Source organism: Passer montanus, unplaced genomic scaffold, assembly GCF_014805655.1.
Source record: "Passer montanus isolate IOZ18808 unplaced genomic scaffold, ASM1480565v1 scaffold21, whole genome shotgun sequence".
Taxonomy (NCBI): Eukaryota; Metazoa; Chordata; class Aves; order Passeriformes; family Passeridae; genus Passer; species Passer montanus.
The window spans coordinates 1,394,451-1,416,590 of NW_024366703.1; the positions used below are offsets into that span (position 1 = coordinate 1,394,451).

The window sequence follows — 22,140 nt, forward strand, 5'->3', positions numbered from 1 at the left end:
TCCTGTGACCCTTTACTGAGGTACTTGCCAAACTAAAAAATTTCAGTGGTGGTGCTATGATATGACATTGAATGGAGACCAAGAGGAGGAGCTGTCTGTAAGAGCCAAGCAAAACACTGGGCACACAGGAGAAGGAGCACCGGAGCTCGTGCCTGCATGGTTTTCTTTAAATAGGCAGTTCCAAAAAGCTCCTGTGATTTTCACAAGGATTAATACAGACTTATTAATACAATCCTGCCTAATACTGATGAATCATCCATCCTGAGATCCATTTCTTGATAAGTTCATAGAAGACATGAGCCAGTGCAGGGGAACTCTCAGAGCTTCAGCCAGCTCTGCAGCAAGGCCACAGCCCAGAGCATGATGCTCCCAGCAGCTCAGGTCCTGCAGCATGACAGGAACAGGCTAAGGAGGCTGGGCACCAATCTACTGCTCCCAAAGACAGGACTGCAGGGAATCAGTCTGTCCCATCAAGGGGAAGGGCATGCAAACATGAACTGAGAGAGAAAATGAGGAAAAAAACCACAGAAGGAAATGGAAGGTAATGTGTAGGGCAGAAGACCAAGCAGGGCACAGGTAAGGAAAAGAGCAGGATGGGGAATGGCAACAGGACCATGATAAAGAAAGAAAACTAGATGGATGGGCAGCTATGAAATGACCTTAAAATTATAAAAACGGTGCACCTAGACCCCACCAAGAACTCTTTCCCCTGTTCCCTCCCCCCAGTCCCTCAAAATCACACAAACCAAAGCAACCTCTCACTCCAAGATCACCACACAGTCTCTGGCCTGTGGATGGCAGAGCCTGGAAGAACACCATGCTAAATGCTCTGCCTGCTGCCAGCACAGCTGGCCAAGGAGTGACCTCATCCTGCCTGGGCTGGGGCAGAGCTGTGCCCTTGCTCCTGGGGCTGCCAGAGCTCCGTGCTGCTGCTCCCTCCCAGCACTGACCTGATCTCCCAGTTCTTCAGCCACCATGACCAGTGTGCATGTGTGTGTGTGTGCTCACATTTACTGACCTGCACGTACAGGTGGATTTATACACATCCCCCAGCAAAAACCCAGCTTACAAGGAGTCAATTATCCACTGAGAAACTGCTACTAGAGACGTTACTCAAAGAATAAATAATAAACTTGTTCCTTTCTGTGCTAGTTCTCTCCATGAAATACAGGCCTGTGAGATCTTTTTTTTTTTTTTAAAAAAGCAGAAGGCTGTCTAGTTATATTCTTGTTTCACTTTCAATATTCTTCAGCCTTAGTTAATTTCACAGGCCAGGGAACAGAGATGATTCTATGATTCCACTGGATCTGGCTCAATAGGATTCTTTCCACCCTATTTCCCAGATGTACATTTGATTTTTCTTATGTTATCCCTGATACAATAATCCTTCAGCTTGATGTTTTACATTGCCTCTTTTCAGCCCCTTGTTCTCCCCACAGCAGAGCTGGAAGGCAAGGAACTGAGGATCCCTGTTCTGAGCCAGCCCCCTGCATGTTTCTTGACCACACTGGCTAACAGAGGCTCTGTTGTGCTCTGCACTGATAGAAACGTCCCAGCCAAGGGAGTGAAAGGCAGAGGACAGATTCATATTATACAATGTTAGTGCTATCAAAATACAGCTGGACCTAAAGAGCCTATTCAGAAGCTCTAGATCGTGCTTAAAAATTAAATAAGGTGTCTCAAGCACAGCTGCCTTGAAAATGCAGCTTAGTGAAACATTTAAGACCATTTTACAAAGTAGTATAAGAAGCTAGGTTTGTTCTCTTGGTTTCCTTATGTGCCAAAAGAAAAATGGAAGAGATTAAACTTTAAATACTGATGCAGCACGTTTGGTTAATGACTAGACAAATGGCATAATATTTTGCCAAAAGCAAGAGACATGCAACTTACTGCTCTAGCTGATGCAAATTAGAGCTACTTTTAAAGTCTGTCATTAGGTGTGAAAGTTACCCAGGCAAACAAGCCTGGGCACCTGCACCAGTCCTATCCCCAAAAAAGCACTTTAGGGACCTTATTTCTGTAACTCTATAATCCCCTCACCTGAGAGCCAAGGTGATGAAATGCATGGACTCTGCCCACGGGGGAAAGAGAGATGCTGTTGTGTCTGCTTAGTTCTCATGTTACAAAAACCACTGCAGAAAGCAAAACCTTGATGGTGAAATAGCTCAAAGCAGCAGCACTCAATTCTTAGGGAGTTGTCCCCTCAGAATAACAAAACAGAGACAAACATAACAGTGCCAGGCTCACATAAACTGTGAGAGCTCTGAAGTAAGCTATTGCCAGTGACAGTACACAGACATCTTTGTGGCTCTGAAAAACACAAACTCCCTGCTGCCTCCCAGGAGGAGTCTACTCCTGACCTACTTTTGGCCAATAGACTTCACCAAGGCAGGACATACTCCTAGCCTGTGTGTAGGAGATGACTGAAAAATGTGTTTGCACACAATTCAACTCCAACTTGTTCTCCATTAACCTTGCTGTGATTTGTTTTTTCATCATCTGTACACTTCATGATTTCTCAATAATCACTGAACTCAATTACTAAATCCAAAAAACATTGAAAATGTTTAGTTTTTAGCTTTAGGGCAATGTGAAAAGAGACAAGCTTACGAAAATAAAAAAGATGGGCTGATTGTGAGGGAAGAGCATTGCTGCTACTACCAGAGGAGTGATGCCAGTGCATTTGAGATGCCTTACCTTATCTCCTGGCTGTGGTCTCATAAGAGAGACTTGGTCATAGCCTCGTCGAACCAAAGCCCACAGTGCATCAAGTTTACCCTGCAATTAAAAAAAAAAAAAAAAAGATGCAAGATATTACCAAGAAATGTGGTAAAAATAGCATGAGATTAAACAACAGGTGGGTAGGTACAACTTTTCTGCACTAAGAAATATGGAAATACACACTGCTCCTGTACCTTGGCCTCTGTACACTTTATCTGGACAACCAGAAGAACCCCAGTGGGGCAATACCAAACATGCAGTGAGGATGACAGTAGATTGATGTGAACAACTCCCTTAAGAGGCACAATTAGACAGGTGTTACTTTAAAGCATTAATCTTACTTTAGGTGTTACAAAAGACAGAACAAAAGTACAGTACAGATAGGAAGAGAACTGAAGCATGGATAAACAGCCAGAAGAATACCTGCCTAGGCAGGCTTTGAAATTCACAGAACTTTCCAGAAACATTTGAGCACTGTTTAATTGATCTGTGAGTATGCAGGAGAGGGGGAACTCAGCCCACAAAGCACTGCTCTGGGACATGGCCATAGATTCCTGGGATGAGCAGGGTATGCCACAGCCTTGACTGTGCTAGCCCTCCAGCTTCCTTCTCTGCAAGCAGAGATAGCAGCTCTTCCCTGCCTTTAGGGTTGTGTGAGGATACATACATTAAAGGACATTGAAACACCAGATATTATAATGACATGGGAGAACTGAGGGTGAAAATATGGGGAGACTGAGTGACTTGCCCAAAAACCAAACACTACTGTCTTGTGGTTGAACTAAGGGGAAACAGATCTGGATCCCAACCCAAGCCCTTAGCCACAATGCAGTCAAAGCAAGGACAGTGCCCTTTATCTGATCCTCTTCTATGCTGCCTTGAGATGGCAGAAAACAGCATCTGCCCTCTCTAAGGTTCAAGGGATCTGCTGTTGCACCCCAGGAAGAGAACCTGAAAAGACAGTGTGAGCTGAGGAAAGGAAGATCTCAGCTCACGCCCTCTACTCTTCTCAAAAAATTACCACAACACAGTGCCAAGTGAAATACACATTCCAAAACCAGGCAAAGGTGAGGATTAATGGCCACTTTTCTAAATAGGCTGTCTCAGCTCTGCTGAAAGAAAGGCTGTGCCTTAAAGTGGGATACAGTATCTTATGTGACATGAGACTTGCTGAAATGGAGGGTCAGATACATTACCTTGATTGGAGTGTACCATTTTCTCTGGGAAGGTGGCTTTCTCACATGGGGCTTCTTTGGCTTGGGTTCCCATGGCTCATACTCCTGTTCTGGCAACTTAATAATAGCATTTTTGGGTTTCTCCAATTTTGCTCCTTCCTCTGTTGATCCCTTGTCTCCCCATCGCACCTGAGGTTATGAGAGCACATTGTGAGGAGACACTTCAGCAGTCCCCACCAGCAGGTGGTTTCCACAGATGTTAATCTAGTTCCCATCAGATGTCCAAGTGCTACCAGAATTAAGTCAAATTTATGAAAGCACCAAACTCCAACAGTAATCAGAAATACACATTTAAGAATAAAACAGTCTCATTCAAAAACTGCTGGAACTACTAGCCTTTGCACATTCCAGTAATCTAAGGTGTCATGGGAATTCACAGATCTGGGGCAAATGAGAATCATTAAGGTTGATAGCAGCTCTAAGATGATTGAGTTAACCCAGCACCACTAAACCATATCTCAAGTGCCATATCCATACACATTTTCAACACTTCCAGGGATGGTGATTCCATCACTTCCCCAGACAGCTTGCTCCAACTCCTAATCACACTTTCAGTGAAGAAATTCTCCCCAATATCTAATATCTTAATATCTGATTTTGTTGTCTGAATTAGCTCAAGCAGAAAAGTGACTCTGCATTCAAGAACAATATATGATCCATGGTGTCACAGTCAGCATAATTCTCAGCATCAAGGATAAAATTCTTCTAAGGAAAATGGTTAAGGATGTTAAGATGCAATACTTCATCTGCAGTCTTGCAGGAACTTGCTGAGAAGCCTCCCCTTCCATAGAAACCAGGCATAGACAGCACCCTCAAATATAAAATCAGTGTAGCTTTGCCCAAATGTCTTCTGACAAGAGAACCGGTTGCAACTGCACCAAAGGGTTTGACTCACAAGACTGAAACTTCTTTTGGTGCTTATCTCATTTCTTAACCTGCAAATTTTCTCTGGCTCTTAATGCTAGATTCATTTAATTACTCATGCAAATGACAGCAGCTTGATGCCTGTTATTTGGACAGCAGGTGCGAATTAGGTACACAGGCCCTGATTAAATTCTGGTCTCCTGTCCTTGTCAAAAATCACATGAAAACACAGTGGAATTTTCAATTAAATGAGCTAGGGTTTATAACACTAAAGAATAAGCCAAATACCTCCATCCTCTTAATCCCACCAACACCTCGACCTCCATAATAAGATGCATCCACGGTTGGCCACTTCTTCTTTGGCAATCCATCTTCATCATCTGAGTCCTGTGGGAAAGACAGGGAGATACTAATGCTGCTTTCACACAAAAAGCATAAACTGTGGAAAACAGCTGAACATCCTATGGTCCAATCCTTGGATATCTGGCTTTGTGTATTATGCTTATTTGCTGACAAAACCCAAAAAAGCCTCTTGTCTCTGCAGCTGCAGTTTGAACTAGGGAAGCCAGAGAGGATTGCCTATTCCTCTGTCCAGGCTGCTTTTATTTAATGAAATATGCAGTGAGCTCCAAAATCTCAACTGATTTGTGAGGAAAGGCAAAGTATAGATGAACTGTACATATACTGGCTTGCCACTGTGCTATGCAGAAAATGCAGTGATGAGTTATCCCAGAGAAATAATTTAATTGCACTTTTAGAACTTAATGTCACCTAACAGGAAAAAAAAAGTGACCACTGTTGAGTTTTCTAACATGTGCATCAGACTCTTTTCTTATGGCAGCTGTAAACAGTTATTCTACACTATTTGATGCTTTGTGAAGTCTGTCTCAAGTTGTACAATTTGAAAAATAATTCAGACAGAAGCATCTCACAATTGTTAGGGAGATCAGAACCAGAGCAATCATCAAGAATTATGTTTATTTTTCTGGAACATGTGAGAGTCTGAATCAGGAATTAACTTCAGGTTCATTTTTCTGTTCTTGCCTAACTAAAAGCTGGCAAATGGTTCTGGTTCAACAAGCCGGGGAACGCATCTCCAACTCTATCATCTTGAGCCAAGAGATGTGACTGGGATTTCTCAGACTCCATATCTTCACACTAAGTCAAGACACCTGGAAGTCCCAGCCTGACACTCTCCAAGCACACACATAGCTGAGGAGAGGGCACAAGAAGCCTCCTACAATATTCCCTTCATTCCTAAATAACTGTACCTCATGCTTATAAGCAGACATGCATGCTATTCTTGGACTGGCCACTGCACAGTGCTCTCTGCTACTGTTCCTCAGTACAAGTATGCTCCTAGAAACACTACCTGAACTTATTTTTTAATTAAAAAACAACAAAAAAAAACAACCTAAAAAGCCAAATACTATAGAGGGACATACATTACTGTTACATCACTAGATGGCATTTTCACAAAATTGCCCTACATGTTTCTACTGGAATGGAAAACTAATTAAGAGTCCAAAAGACAGTAATAGCTTTTTGAAACCATGCTTTAATTTTTGTTTGTATTTACCTCTTAGGTTATTCAGTGACATGTGGTCTCTCAGCTACAGTTCAATAGGTCAGTTCCTCCAACAAATTCTTTAGTGTGGCCAGGCAAGACTAGAGCTGACATTTGCATCAACCAGTAAGGGGAGTTTGAGTTTGGGGTTTTTATTGTTATGGTTTGGCTTTTTGGTGTTTGTTTTACCTTCCTTTTTTTTTGTTTCTGTTATTTAGTTTTTATCCTAAATTGGGGAAATAAATATACAATGAAGGTGTTGTGGTTTGGTGTTGGGTTTGGTGTTTTTTCAGTAAGCTTTTTTTTGAGAGTACAACAAATACACAAATTTTATCCCATTGCATGCCAATCTAAACCAGTACCCAGTGAAGTGCATCAGCATTTTTAATTCATTTATATTTGATTTCACTGTGAAAATGAGTACTATTTAAGATACTCTGCTTCTTCCATGCAATGTAACACAGATTTCATGTGTTCATGTCTAACAGCTCTTACTGCTGGCAAGCCTGACTCTAACAGGACAGAGCCAACAGTAACAGCTGGTACTTTTCCAGTTGATAAAGGATTTATACCAAATATCCCCTACACTGAACACACAGCAAAGCAACACTAATAGCTACCACAGGGAAATCTAATGCTTGTGCTTTAGAACAAGTTTTACAAACCTATATTCAGTTCAATAGTAGCAATACCACACTGTATCAGCTGCTGGGCAGGTCACCATACCTAGGGAGCCTAATACTAAACGTAATTAAATTCATCACACAGTTACAATTATTACAATGCATGATTATTACAACTCATATTGGATAAAGACAAGGCCAAGAAAAGGGATGGATAACATCTGTATTCTGTGTTATTCCTGGAGGCTTACATCAGTTCATTCTATTTGATTGCAGTTAAAATTGCAAAGCATCTGGAACTTCTGTAGGGCTGTGATGCTCTCTGAAAACTCCTTCAAACACAGCATGGCTGCAACTGCAGGCTTTGTGACAGCACTAATCACACTGACCCCAGCATGAATTCTGGTGTGCATTCTGAAGTTAAATTGTCACAATGCTGCTGCTCAGGACAAGTAGCAGGATCCCATACACACTAGTGGTGGCCTCTTGCAACCTCAAAACAGCAGCTGTGTTTGCCTCCCTACATTCATGCCAAGTTACAGCAAGTTAACACTAAACTATAAGCTTCTCTTGTGGGTTAGCCAAGTACTTTTCCATTATTTCGTTGTCTATGCCTAGCAAAGAAATAAAGGCAGGCATAGGCTCTCTCTAGAGGTGCTTTTATTTATTACTATTATTTTCATGAAACTAGTATGGTGAAACTGAACTGAGGTCAGGGTCAGTGAGTTACTGTCCCCAAAAGGGCGAAATACAATCCTGCCTCAAACAGCTCAAAACCTAAATGGAGAAAGGCTAAATGTCCTTCCAAAGGTCACTCTACAGAAGAGCCACAGCCAGGGCAGGCTTTGTCTCCCCTCCTGTAGCAAAGCCACAAGAATGTGGCCTTTGCTGTCCTTTTTTCCAGCTGCCAGACTGTTCCTTACTACCAATCTGGGATAAACTTCTACTGAGAACAATGGCAGCTTTACTGCAGGAGGGACAGCTGTCAGCACAGCTTGAGAAGCAGAGATTTGCTCACACACCTGTTTGATGCACAGCAGAAGGAATAAAATACCATAGGAACTGTTGGCCTATGGATTTTTGAGTTATGCAACTGTTTTCACCCTGGATGGAAGCAGTTTTCCTCTATGCATATAAAGAGGCCAGAAGGCAGAAATAACTGTCCTGACCCAGAGCACTTCCTCTCACAGCCTTTAAGGTGTCATTAAGACACCTACAGGGCTGACATTCCTGGGCAGAAAGCACACTACAGTGGCTCAAAAATAGCACACTTACAGGCTCTGGAGGTGGTGGTGGAGGCGGCTCCTTGATCACCTGCAATAAACAAATAATGGAGAAATCTGAGACAATGGTAGGGTTCATCCATCTCAATACTATGTCCTTCCTGCTTTCTTGCCCGTGAGTCACTCTGCTTCATTCCCCCCCATTCAATCCTCTCATTAGCCCCATTGAAAATGAACTCAGATGAGATGAAAAATACCACATAATTACTGAGTTAATATCTCTGCACTAACTCAGATCCACAGCTCCTCTTAATAAATTAAAGAAACCCAAATGCACAAAATGTAAAAAAACCCTCTTGTCTTTGAAGAGGATTATAACATTTTGTGGACACATTAGTAAATCAATTCCATTACACTTTTATGCAGCAGGTTTCAAAGCTGGTCTAAGGGAGGTCTTTATCCCTACAGAAACTTAAAGTAATATCCATGAGCTTAAAATTCTCATTCAATGCAAAAATCACACAGGCCTTGAAAAAATCAAAAACCCAGATGAGAGTAACTTCAACATGCACTTTAAGCAAATTGTTGCATCAGGGCTTTACAAATGTGGCAGTTTTTTAAAGCAAGGTTAACCACCCACTCGAACACTTTAAATTTGTGCTTTGACAGAAAATAGATGAAACCAAGTTAATAGAATTAAAAGACTGTACTTACTACTGTGCAGCAAAGGGGCCAAAACCACCACAGAAGAGCCAAAGCCAGCAGTAGAAAGAGAATCAGAAGAGCAATGAAAAGGATGGTCCCAGTCAGCTGCAAACAAGATGATTATTTCTGAGTTACCTTCGTATGTCTCAAAGAGGGCAGGAGTCCTGAAGTTACACATTTAGAGTCAGCCTTTCCTCACTACAAGGTCTCAGGTAGATTGTGCAGTCAATCTCTGTTATCATTAGGATCACATCAGTGTCTGTGGTCACAAAACCAGGGAAGCATCTCCTCTTTGGAGTTTATAGCCCACTAGATTCAAGAAGGTTAAACTTGTATACAACCCATTCTGGACAAGTCCCCTACTACTGTCAGAATGGCATTGCAAACTACACGACCCTCAGGTGTGCAGAGTCACCTTTCATTCCAGAGATGCAGAATATGCAAATGCTGATATTCAAAGAATGGGGATATTTGAGCTCAGACCTTATGGGCACCTGTTCACATGTCAATATCATAGAACAGAGCACAACTTGCTCATTGCAGCAGCTCCCAGGCCTGCCTGTGCTGCCTCTTGACTCAAACCACTCACACAACCTTAGCCTAGGTGATTATGCAAAGCAGTCAGTAATGCTGTTTGTTCATGGTATGCTTCTTAGGGCAGAAACCAAACCCACAAAAAAAAACAACAACAAAAAAACCAAACCAAACCAAACCAAAAAACAACCCAAAAAACAAACAAACAAACAAACAAAAAACCCCCCAAAAAACCCAAAAACAAAAAAACCAAAAAGCCCCCAACAAAAACCAACCAACCAACCAACCAAAAAAACCCAAAAAACAAAAAACCCCAATTCTTAACACTTGGAATTAGCTTTTCAGAGCAATTGAGGATCAGAGAACCACAGCTCCATTTTTTCTGCATAGAATTTGATGGATCCTTTGCAATTGGAACATTTAATGTTAGTGCATTCAGAAGAGATAATAATTCTGTTGCTCTGATGACTACAGGAATCAGGTTTCCATATGCTGCTTGCTCCCTGCAGAACATACAGAGCACATGGCTTTTGGGAAGTGAACATTTGTTTCACATGGGCAGTGGCATGCTGAGACATGCCCTATCCTTGCACTGTACTGGGTTCTGGAATTATATCAATTTTGCTCTGATGTTTCATACATTGTTTTATATTTTTAATATACACTGGTAAATGAAACCTCTTGAATGGTAGAATTTCAAAATTTGAGAAGAGGTTCAATTCACTAACAGAGATATCAGGGAACAGGAAAAACTTAGCAGGAAACTAGAGGAAAGCCTGGGGCTAGGAAGATATGAAAAGAGCTTGAAGAAAGGTCTGTCAATCAGGCTGAGGAAAGAGGAGTTGGCTAGAGAGGAAGCTGTAAGAGATTTTCAAAGGATAGGTGGAAGGATAAAGGGAAAGAAGCCAAATTCCAGAAGTGATTTCTATGTGATAAAGTCCATGAGATTCACCTTATTGTATCTGAAACTTGCTGAATTTCCATGACACCAGAAACTGATGCTTAGCCCCTTCTAACAACAGGGATTTCCTTCACTGTTCTAAGTGCATTTGTCTTCCCCTCAGACAATGAAAAGGCTGAGGGTGGAAAGCACCAGCTGGTAAGAGCTTTGCAAAGTCTGGATGAGATCCTGAATGATGGCTGTCAGGATTGACACATTCAATATGGGACTAACAAACACAGCTCCTACTCCATGCTTTTAAACAGGTAACCCAGTAATCCCAGATCTGAGTCACAGCATTGTCATCCCTACACTGCTCTGTGGCTTTTTGTTAACAATGCAACAAATCCACCTGCCTTAGGATATGCTGTTTGGCTCACCTTCATTTGGCCAGGGAGCAGCTGGATTGCTCCAAAATGTGCCAGACTCCCTGCTCAAACAAGTCCTGTTAGAGGACACAGTACCCAGCTGCAGTTCAGTGCTCTGTCCCTCCCATGGCCCCATGCACAACTAATGCATCTGGAAAGGAGATATTTGAAGAGAAATGAATTCTCAGTAAAGTCACTTTGCTGAGAAAAGGGTGAGTAAAAATCAAGCATAACTTTAAGAAATATTGCTGCACTCCTTAAAAACAAATCCAAGCACAGTAGCAAGGCAGTACCACTGCTACTATTACTCCAAATACACATTACCTCCTTGTTTTGTAGCCTTTGTTTCAGGCATCGCTTTTCCCATGCTAACTGCACATATAAATTGCTGAGACATTTGCCAGCAGTAGCTCAGGAGCTGCTGGCAGCAAGAAGCTAAAGAGTCTTCTTTTAATGATTTTAATGATACAAAGCTCCATAGTGAAGCTGGACTTTGAAAAGAAAATAGCAGACTTCATGCAGCTGAACAGAAATAAGCACAGGGATCACACAGAGGCTTTTGGATTATAGTGAAGATACTTACTGTACAGAAAAGACAGAAGGACCAGCTGGGGAGGAGAGCTGAGCAGGCCAGCTGACTGCCACCCACAGAAAAGGAAACAGGAGGGGAAAGGAAATGGAGGGAGTCTCTAAAACGAGAAGAGTGAAATGCATGAAATTAAGACAAAGTTGGAAACTGAACTGCCAACCTCCCTGCTTATGGGACATATTTTTATATCAGCTGCAAATCAGGCTTCCTGCCTCCTTCACATTCAATCTGCAAAAGGCTGGTCAAAAACTGTCAGATTGACATGACTGGAGATTGGATTCCTCTTTTTATCCTAAGGCTACCAAAAGGAAAAGCTTCCTCCATCCACGCTCGGCCTTTAGGAGCCCTGGTTAGGGTTGACACTTCAGTCTTCATCAGAAATAGATTACATATGGGTAACTAAATGCACCAGTTATCACTTGTGTTTCACTGCAGACTTGAAAGGTTTTACTGTACCTGAGGTAAAAGAGTGGAATTAAATGTGAAAATATCAGTCCTCAATATGGAAATTTTGGAAGAAAGTTTTAGCAAAATAGAAATAATCCCATAAAGAAACAAACATATCTCTGCTGTATTGTGTTCCTACAACCCAGACTGTTCCAGCATTCTGCTGTGACATTTCCCATCTTCACTGCTGCAAACATCAGAAAATTAGATTTTCAAGTTGCCTCTATCTGCATTCCTGCCCTTCTGTTCTCCAGCTGTCAAAATGGCCAACAATGATTACAAACCAATATGACAGCATTTGGCATAGGCTATAAAAGTCCTTTTTGACACTAATAACAATGATACAAACTGCTATCAGGTACTTCAGCCAACTTGGTTTAGACCACAAGCACAAGGTCACATATTTAATTATTGTACTTGCTCACACCAGCTATGGGCACTGCTTATTTTTACCCCAAAGGCAAGGAAGACAACTTTTTATCTATTAGTCAGTTTCCCAATTTTGTTTCTTTGATTCTAAAAATGAGATTTTGATACAGGATCACTTCTAGCTGTTTGTCCCTGACACCCTAGCTGGTCTTTTTGACGCCATGATGCAGGACAGACATCACTGTCCATTCCCTCTGTGGCCTTTCCAGGTAAAAGTCCTAACAGTTGTGCCTTTTACCCCAGATCCCCTCAGGGACCCCAAGGCTCAACAGAGTGTTGCTCCCTGATGCTCCTTCGATCATTTTCTCAGGTCTCCTTCTGTTAAGGTCCTAGTTTTGAGGATGTCTCCCCTGGGGTAGGAATGTGCAGGGTGCCTCTTATTTTAATTTTTACTCAGAAAATCTATTATGATCTATCCATCATCAATAACAATTTGACCTTAAGCAGCCCTGGTTGTTTTCCCAAGAGCTGCTGGGATCAGTCAGCAGTGGTGACGCAGAAGCTGCAGAGAGGTCAGGCTCACTCAAGGAGGCTTTGCCTGAAGAACAACCATTTCTTTCCAAGGTGTCATGGTTCCTCTGTCAAGCCCCATTGGAATTACTTACACAATGTGTGCTGGTGATGCTGACAGAGCTGGAGATGAACGTTAGCCCGTTGTTCATGCTGACTTGTAGGAAAACCACCCTAGAGCACAAAACAGATATGTTTATTTTTAGTGTCATCTTTACAACCATTGTTACCTTTATTCTGTCTCTGTTTTAACCATTGGTTTATGAGCATGCATAGATAATGGGGCCTGTTGAGTCAGGGCATTTTCATGGCCTCAGGCACTTACCTGCATTTTCCTCCCTGCTTACCCAGGAGCCAACCTTTTTATGTTACCTTAGTTGAGCTGGGACATATGCTTTTTATTAAAAAAACCCCCATCTCACCTGGGGCAAAGGGCACCAGGACAGTGAGTCATAACAGAATGCCTCAGACAATAACAATACTACTGTACATAGCACAGGAAACTTTAAGACTTTTTTATTTATTTAAAGGAACCCTTCTGTCAATGAATCAGAGCGTGTTCTTTTGTATCCAAGAAAATCCAGAACACCTGCACTGAGATCAAGAAGAGTAAAAACACTGAAATGCCAGTGAAATTGAAGAAGAATCTTCCCTAGCCATTCTCCAATATCAGAGAAAGGGCCCAGGGGAGAAAAAAATTAAAGTAATAATAATAATTAAAAAAAAGACAAAACCCCACCAAATTAATTTCCTTCACCTACAAATACAAAAGGCAAGGGAAGCATTCACCCATACCCCAGTACAGTATTTAAGCACCCACAAGATCACCTAGGAAAAAGGTTGGGCATTGTGCCATGTGTCCCAGAAGTCAACAGGACTAAAAAGGCTGAAAAATATCAAGGCTAGACATAGCAGAGTAAAATACAGGAAGCAACATATACAATAATAACAAAGGAATTAAAATCAAGCATCTCCTTTCCATCAAAATTAAAAGTCTGTCTTGAATTTAATTATCTTTTGGTCTGAAACAACAGGATATAGGAAGAGAGGAGGAATCACCATTCTGTGATTCTATGATATGGGGCCATGGTCCAAGAAGACCTTTGTGCTGAAGACCCAGCATTAAACAGAACTATGTTGGCTCATACTAGGAAAGGATTTGGCACAAAGGAGATGGCTGCAATATGACACACACAAATTGGGCAAAATCCTCGAAATGACAGCTTCACCCAGAAGTCCACCCCCTCAACACATGGTGGAAAGCAATACTCACTGTCCAGCATCTTCTATCACTGGGGCAGGGCAAAGTAAGTACGTATCATGAACAAAAGTCGGCTTTTCATCTGAAAGGAAATGAATATATCTCTCAGGGATGAAAAAACTAAATTGTTTCAAGCAGGCCACCCCCTTGGGAAGTGCTGACACCAACGACAGCCACAGATGAGCTCTCTTGGCAAGTACCAGTACTCTCCAATGGCTCTGATTAGAAATCCAAGCACTAGAATAACCATTCATGTTGATGCCAATATGATGCTATCAGGCTAGAGATACCACAGCTAAGAATTGGATATTTATCTCTGTTCCTGACAGCAGTGATCAGCCATTTGGAATTCAGCAGTATAGAATACTTGGAGCAGTATTCATCGTGTGTATCTGAAAATTACATGCAACCTCTACTCACACTGAATAGTCCAACCCCTCAAGTTACTCAAGGACTCAAATATTTAGGGTTCAATTTTTGTCTACCCATGTCCAAATACCCACAGCAGAGAATCTAAGGCTGCACTGTCTGAGCCCAAGAAAAAAGAAGGGGAGAGATGGGGTGGAGCTGAAATGGAAAAATACTTGCGGGGAAAGAAACCAAACCCAAGAGATGGTTGGTGATTTACAGGAAACAGGCAGAGAGGGGCCAAGACTGATATTATCATGAGGATCTGCTCTGCACTAGCTGCTTCTCCTGGACCCAACCTCCCTTCTGTGGCAGCATCATCTGTAAACAGCCCATGTTTATAAGGGTTTAGTGCAGGCAGGGTCAAACACAAGGGCACACATCTTCCCACCGAAGGAGGAAGCATTCCACTGCTCCAAGATTCAGCAGTATTAATCCTGTCACTTTCAAAAGTCACATCCAGAAAGCCAAGTCCTATGAACACAGACAGGAGCCCAGCAGTAATCCTGCACAGCCACTCCACCAAAAGTGTGTAAGCTGAGGCACAAGAGCAGACACACCACTCCTGTGACTATAGCTTAGCTCTGAATGGCCAGCAAACAACTGTGCTGCCAGCCTGGAGAAAGAGAGGTCTACAAGAGTCAAAACCAAGGGAATAAAGGGCTGATAAAGGCTGCCATCTTATTTATACCTTTGAGGCTTGTTTACTCTTTACAGAGGAAAAAATTAAGCAACAACAGATGTAAGTTGTTCCTTTATGCTTCACCCACTTCAAGCACACCTGAAGACAGAACTAATTTCCCTTCCTCGGCAGAGATTAGGGCATGGAAATCAGCGATATATTTTAGGGAAGGAAAAAAGGCATCATAGATCAGCATCTTATCACAACATCTGTTGTAGATTTAACCCAAGGAAAACAGCATGATTTGGAATGGAATCAGAGTAGTTTTTTCCTCCTGTGTACTTCCAAGCCGAGGTGAGCACTCACTGTGTGAAGCCCAGTCAAGGCACTAATGTTTAGGGTCAGGGAAGAAAAAAAGTCTGTCTAACTGATAAACCACAAAAAACAAATCCTGATTAAAGCATATCTGTAAGTGGAATAAATGCAAGACCACCAGAGCTGTTTGACTGCAGTATCAGCATAGACAACTGGGATGGGAAATGAAGGAGCAATTCATGTGTTCCCTCTTGTAAGTTAATTCACTGCTTGGGTAGGCACCAGTCTGGCCACAACAGCACATGAAAGCCTCTACTGTGCTCAGGCCACAAGGGCAGCATATATGAAATAGGAGCAGAGCTCCTCTCCCCACACCATATTTCACTCTGCCCAACACACACGGCTTCTCAGGAATGAGAGAGGACTGCTGAGAAACTGGACACTCCCATCTTTTTTTGGCCATTCAGTCCTTTGCCTAGCTGCTGAGACAGCAAACAAAAGACCCTGTTCAGCACAGCAATGACAGGGAGTTTCCATGTTACAGTCACTGTGATGGGACCAGCAACTGGTGTCAGAGAGGAGCAGAGTGCCTGGGAGGCCTGGCTTTATGGCAATTGTCTCCTGAACTGGTGACTAAAAATTGTGAAAACACCACCAGGGGATCAAGATGGCAATTATTTCTTTTTACTGCTGACAGATACGGGAATAGGAAGCAATTTTAAGTTTCCACCTGAAAACCTGATCCCCAGTCCTCTCTTGCTGCATGCAGCACCCACGTGCATCACTACAACAGTGCTAAGGTCACTCTACAGCAGCGTGTCCTGAGTAAGTGCCCACTACCCAATGCCCGCAGGTCATTGCATTGAATAAGGATGAATTTCAAGCTTCTTTTAAGAGCACACCTCTACTCCATCTCCCCCTCACATCTGCTGCAAGGACTCCCCTTAACACGGATGAGGACTGGCCTGTGAGGTGACAGAGCCACAGGGACACTGCAATCCTCCAGCCTGCAAACTTACTGATAGTAAGGCTGTCATTGAGCTTGAAGCTGCAGAGCACCTGGTCGATATTTCTTGCATGATAAAAGCCGTTGCCTCTTACCACAACTTGAAAGGATTCTGTAAGCAAAAAATATAGAAGATTTATGATTTATTTATAAGAAATAACTCAAATACAGCTTGTCTGTTCAGAGTGACTGAATTAAAACATGACAGTTGCTGTTCTCTGCCCTGTGCCTGAAATAAAACATCCACACAGACACTCCCTCTATTCAGCAGCAAGGTCCAAGAGTGCTACAGTGGCATTACTGCTTCAGAGTCTTCTCTTTGTCTCAAGTCATCTCCCACAAGTGTAACACACAATTGCAATGCCTTAAAGGTGCCACAGCAAAACTAAGTCTGACTTGAGTGATGTCATCTCATGGTTGCTCCATGGCTTTTGGGACAGACACCTTTGCTAACCACCTGTACCACTCCTTCCTCCTAATCTTCATGGCAGATGACATTGGGCTTTCAGCAGAGCTCTATTCAGGAAGATGCTGACAGAAAGAACTCCCCTCCCAAACCTCCTGTGACTCAAAGCTCTAACAACACAACAGTTTGCTATTGTTCAGGCAGATGCTGACAAAAAGCTCCTCTCCAAACCTCCTGTGACTCAAAGCTCTAACAACACAACAGTTTGCTATTCTTCCCTCTCTTTTACTGTGCACAGGTGAAGCCCAACACAGTAGAAGCCCCCTTTCTGCTAGGGTGAGCCTGAGTTGCCAAACTAGGCACAAGATGCACCAGGAAGTAAAGTGGCAAGGGAAACTTCCCTCTAGGACATAAAAAGCCATTGTGGCTGCTACACTGATCACAGAGATAAGATCTTTCATGCAGGCAGGTGGAGAGACAAGTTGCAAATTTGTTCTGTCCCCAGGACACTTTTGAAACTCCCTTTGACACTGCACACAAGCAGCCAGCTGACAGCTGAGATTGCTGGCACACAGCAAGGGAAAGCACTGAAGTTGCACTTTCACACATGAATTCAAATCCTCCACAGGTCTCTCACACTAACCTCTGAGCAGCATTTGAGATCTGCCCAATATAAGGGTTATAACAGTACAACACAGAAATAATTAGTCTTCAAGCTTCACATTGAAAAATATGGATAAATTACATAGTACTCCATTAGTAGTGAGTAAAACCATGGTCTACATGCATCATCATTTATACTTTGAGGAACGTACTAAAAAGGAGAACAGAACAATGTTGGTAGGATTGAGGGGAGCTGTACATGAGTTTTAGTGATGTAAGATTTGAGTTTTAGCAACATTCCATACAAGGCACGACCATGTCATTTGTATGCTTTGGAGGAAGGACTCGTTATTGGATAACACTGCATGAGGCCCAAAGGTGGCTGGAATACATTCAGCCTCATCTGCCTGCACTTCTTTATCAAGCTACTGCCAGGCAACCTAGCACAAGGACATGGAATGCTTTACTTTTCTGTACAAACAGCTTGTTTTTGTCAAAACCACTCTCACTCATTGCCATTACCACTGTACTGAGATCTAATGCCAGTCCAGGTGAATTGGACTGGGGCATTACAAACTGCAATCACGCACTGGAAATCCACGCTCTGGTTTTCATTGTGGTAACTTGCTCTAGAGCAGGGCTCTGGACTGACAAAAGCCACAAGGTACATGGGAATCAACAAAGGTATTTTGGGAGGAGAAAAACAAAGTATCTACTGGAGTGCATTTTAAAATGAAACATGTGCTTAGGTACCTTGCTAAAGAAAAATGCTAAAATTTGAGATCTCAATGAGCACACCAAGAGCCAAATAAACAAATCCAGCATCAGAATTTGGCCTCTTTTTAACTGGAAGGGTTTTACATCCTGGTTCTCACTGGGGGTAATAAGCATTTCTTTAAACAAATGAAAATGTATTGTAGGACAGATTCATCTGCTTCTTACTCCAATAAGAATCTTGAGTTACTCTTAGTCAGATTCGTGCCTTGAGCCATTCCACATCTAACCCAGCTGCTATACTGAGAATTATGAGCATCCCTTTTTTTGCCAGCAGAGCTGAGAGTCATGACCAGCCCTGAGGACAACTGGGCCTCTGCCCACCCACCAGAACTACCTGCCTGGGACCACACACTGGCAGACTTGCTTGTAACCAGCCCACTTCACAGTGGCACAGAACACCCAGCCAAGATGATAATTTTTCCCCATATCAATTTCATATTTCAAAAGAAGCTTGCTGAAACAAAATTGCACTTAAATTTTTCTTCCCCTTCTCATTAATTAATGGCCTTAAAAGGCAGCAATCAAAAAAGCTTAACTGGTGGCTGTTTCAGTGGCTTAAAAAAGATGCCGCAAGTAAGAAAATTTCAACACAAGACATCCAAGGTAAAAGCTACATCTGGAAGTTTAGTCTTGTCAGGACAATTTACCTCTCCTGCCCCGTTCTTTTCACTGTGACTGCCAATTTGCACAGTCAGTTGTGAACAAGTGACTGGGTAGTAACCTGTCCACCAACACAAGCTGAAAATACACCAGGGAATCGTAAACAGCTGGTGCTGGGTTTGTTGCCGCTGTTCAGCAGCCTGACCCCTCAGTTGCTCTGGAGCATTAACGTGTTCTGGGCGATGCTCTCTTGAAATGGCTAATTCCATTTAATTTTGCGCCCTGGCTCTGGCTGCGTCCTTTTCTTCCTTAGTTACTGTCAGATCGTGGATTGCAGCTTTTGACAAGACAGCGAAGGGAAAAAGGTCAGCACTGAAACAACCGGGCGGCGCTGGCAGCGAGATGGTGGGTTGGAGCTGGTGTGCACTGGCTGGGCTGTCGGCTCCGCTTCTCTGCCTCTGATGAGGAGCTGACTGCTTGCATCCACACCTGGGACTTGATGTGGCCAGTAGGATGCCACATCCAACAAAACCTTTCAATCACATCTGCGTACCATAAGCATAATCAAAGCAATGATGCTGTCAAAGGGGATATGAGGCACCTCTGATTCTGCACTGATAGCCTGTTTACAGGCTGCCTGTCTTGGTCACTTTAAATCAGAGGGAACAGGAAGGACCCAACTACACTGCTCCACATTGGGGACAATGAATTTGCAGGGTCAAAAAGCATTAAACATCAGATAGCTGTCACCACATGACGAGATCAATTTGTAAGTGGATTTGCCAGATAGCTTCGTCACAGAAAGCCAGAGTCCCAATTGGAATTGTCAACACATACAAATTGTTCCATTAGCATTTCACTAAACCTCTGGCAAGTCAAAAATGAAGCCAAGATCACCAGCAATCACCAACACAGTATTAACTATGAGAACACTTACAAGGAGTGGCTCAAACCCTGCTTTAAGCCCTGATCATAACTTGTTTCCACTGAGCCACACAAAACCCTCATGATCTCATAGCAAATCATAAAACCTATTAGCAATGCTAAATAAAGGCTAAACCAATTATCACCTCCTCACTCAGATAAGTTTCATACAAAAAGCATGGACAGACACATTTCAAGGCTGTAAATAGATAAGTATCTTTGCTGGAGAATGTGATAATATATTGCACTCTCTCCAAAGGTCCATTATTTTTCAATCATAATTTTGAAATGAAAATTTCTATTATGTATTTAAACAAACAAACACTCCTAACCTAAATGAGGAGGAATGGTGAATTTCTAGAAAATGTTATGTTCTAGTTTTCATCCAGTGAGTACATCTACCATGCAAGTGTATATATATTTTGATGTAGGTTTCAGTGGCTATAGATCTTGACACAATACATTATCAGTAATTACCATAATTTAAAATGCATAAAAATTCTGACATTAACGCAAAAAAAAGTGAGGTCTATGAAGTCCAAATGAAGCACATTAAAAAAATAAACCACATTACACATAGAGTAGCTTTGTAAGTGTCTGGTGAACTGAACTCAAGATCTAGATTCACACTATCATGAAAAAGGTTGTTTATTCCCAGGAGATCCCTTCCAGGAGACAGTGGTGTACACAACTACACAGATCAATCTCCAGCTATGCTGAAGTAAGTGGGATAATAAAGGATAATAAATCCAAGCACAAATGTAAATATTTGTAGCCTCATGCTGTAAAACCTCTTGCAGGAGGTAATTTCAGCTGTGGCTTGTGGGATGATGATAAATGCTATTGCAGGCCTGTTTTAGTTTTAGTGCTCAAGGCTTTAATACTTTAAATAGCATGGTATACAAACAATCTATATCATGTGGAGCTGCAGCTTTGGCCTCCTCCCATTTTCAAGCTCTCTGCTACTACAAACAAACCTTTAAGCATGTGGAGATTGGGCAGCAAAGCTGCACCATGTGCCAGCCCTTGCTTGGTCAACAGGGACAGAGCAAACCTCAGACCTCAAGTGAAAGAAGTGCTGATACCTTGCAGAATCAGCAGCACCATGCAGAAACTGATTCTCCGCAATATATATTGGCCTTGTTTGAAAGCCACAAAGACACTGAAAAATCCCACAGATCCAAGTAAGGTAAAAATATTGTTTTGGGTTTTTTTAAGGGCAAACTATTTTTAAAGTGTACTTGTGGAATTTTAATCGCATTTGTCAAACTTTTTACCTAGCAAGTTTAGTAAAAAATGAAGTGGTTTGAACACCTTATCCTTTGGAAAAAAAACATTACTCTTTTTGCTGAAATATATTAATTTTGTTGAAAGAATTTTTTTCTTGAGACTCTATTTTCTCAAATGCTCCATAAAAATATTTTCAACATTCCATTTGAAAAACATTGTTTCCAGTTCAACTTTCCCATATCTTAACATTGTCCCAAACAATTTCAAAAATAGTACTAAAATCCCTCCTATTGCAACACTCACATTTTTATGTAGCTAAAGACATTTTTGTTGAACAGGACGGCTTGTAATAAGCTTTGCACAAAAATTTGTCAGGTATGCAATAACTAAGCAAAAATATGAAAGTATCATTGTGAAATAAAAAGCTTTAAATGTCAAAGCTTTAAAACTGTTTTCTACTCAACTCCACAACATTTTAAAAAGTATTTTACATTGTTTTAAATTTTATACAGATGAGATTTTACATCTAATCCACAACAATATACTTAAGAATAATTCAAGAGACACAAGGACATTTCATGTTAAATTGAAATATTCAGGGTAAGACCATATTGTGATTGACATGTGGAAATGAAGAGTGAACAATTTTTCTTCAGTGATACCAAATTTTTCCTGAGTTTCATATTTTATCTGTTTTCAAGGTCAGCTTTCATGCATCATTGCCATTTTTATGTGCTCCTTTTTACAGTGTAAAGGAAATGAACAGAAGACACTAACACTAGAGCTAAATAACCATGCTGAAAAACTGTACCTTCCAGCAAACTTATGGTGTCACTCTTACTCTGCTGCAATAGCCTCTAAAGCAGAAAAAAACTCAACAAGAGAATTGCTAACATGAACCAGAACAAATCCAAGTTAAATATACTGGACATTAAAGGCATGAAATTATCAACAACTCCTCTGGGTATCCTTCATGTTTACCATGAAGAATAAAGATTCTTTCAAATAAGTAAAACATTAGCATTTTGGAAAACACAAGAGGTAATTTGGCCTATGCAGCAAATTATATTTGGTTCAATAAACCTTAAATTTCTGTAAACATTTTGGAAAGTCTTGTTCTAACTGCTGACAAGTCCCAGCAGATGCCAGGAATGCAATCTTTCCAGAAATTTGTGAGATATTGCCTTTAGACCCTGAAACACCTCCGTCAGTCTGGCTTTACATTACTTTTTT

General features: G+C 41.7%; 1 protein-coding gene across 1 annotated transcript in view; it reads right to left on the reverse strand.

Moving 5' to 3' along the window:
• The window catches only part of ANTXRL (ANTXR like), a 56,438-nt gene that overhangs the window by 16,948 nt on the left and 17,350 nt on the right, over positions 1-22,140 (reverse strand). Inside the window, exons 10-17 of the mRNA XM_039709187.1 lie at positions 16,381-16,479; positions 14,029-14,098; positions 12,851-12,929; positions 8,948-9,043; positions 8,286-8,324; positions 5,109-5,207; positions 3,918-4,085; positions 2,698-2,778 (exon numbers count right to left, since the gene is read on the reverse strand). Coding sequence (XP_039565121.1) covers positions 2,698-2,778; positions 3,918-4,085; positions 5,109-5,207; positions 8,286-8,324; positions 8,948-9,043; positions 12,851-12,929; positions 14,029-14,098; positions 16,381-16,479 — 731 coding nt within the window. The remainder of the gene's footprint in view (positions 1-2,697; positions 2,779-3,917; positions 4,086-5,108; positions 5,208-8,285; positions 8,325-8,947; positions 9,044-12,850; positions 12,930-14,028; positions 14,099-16,380; positions 16,480-22,140) is intronic.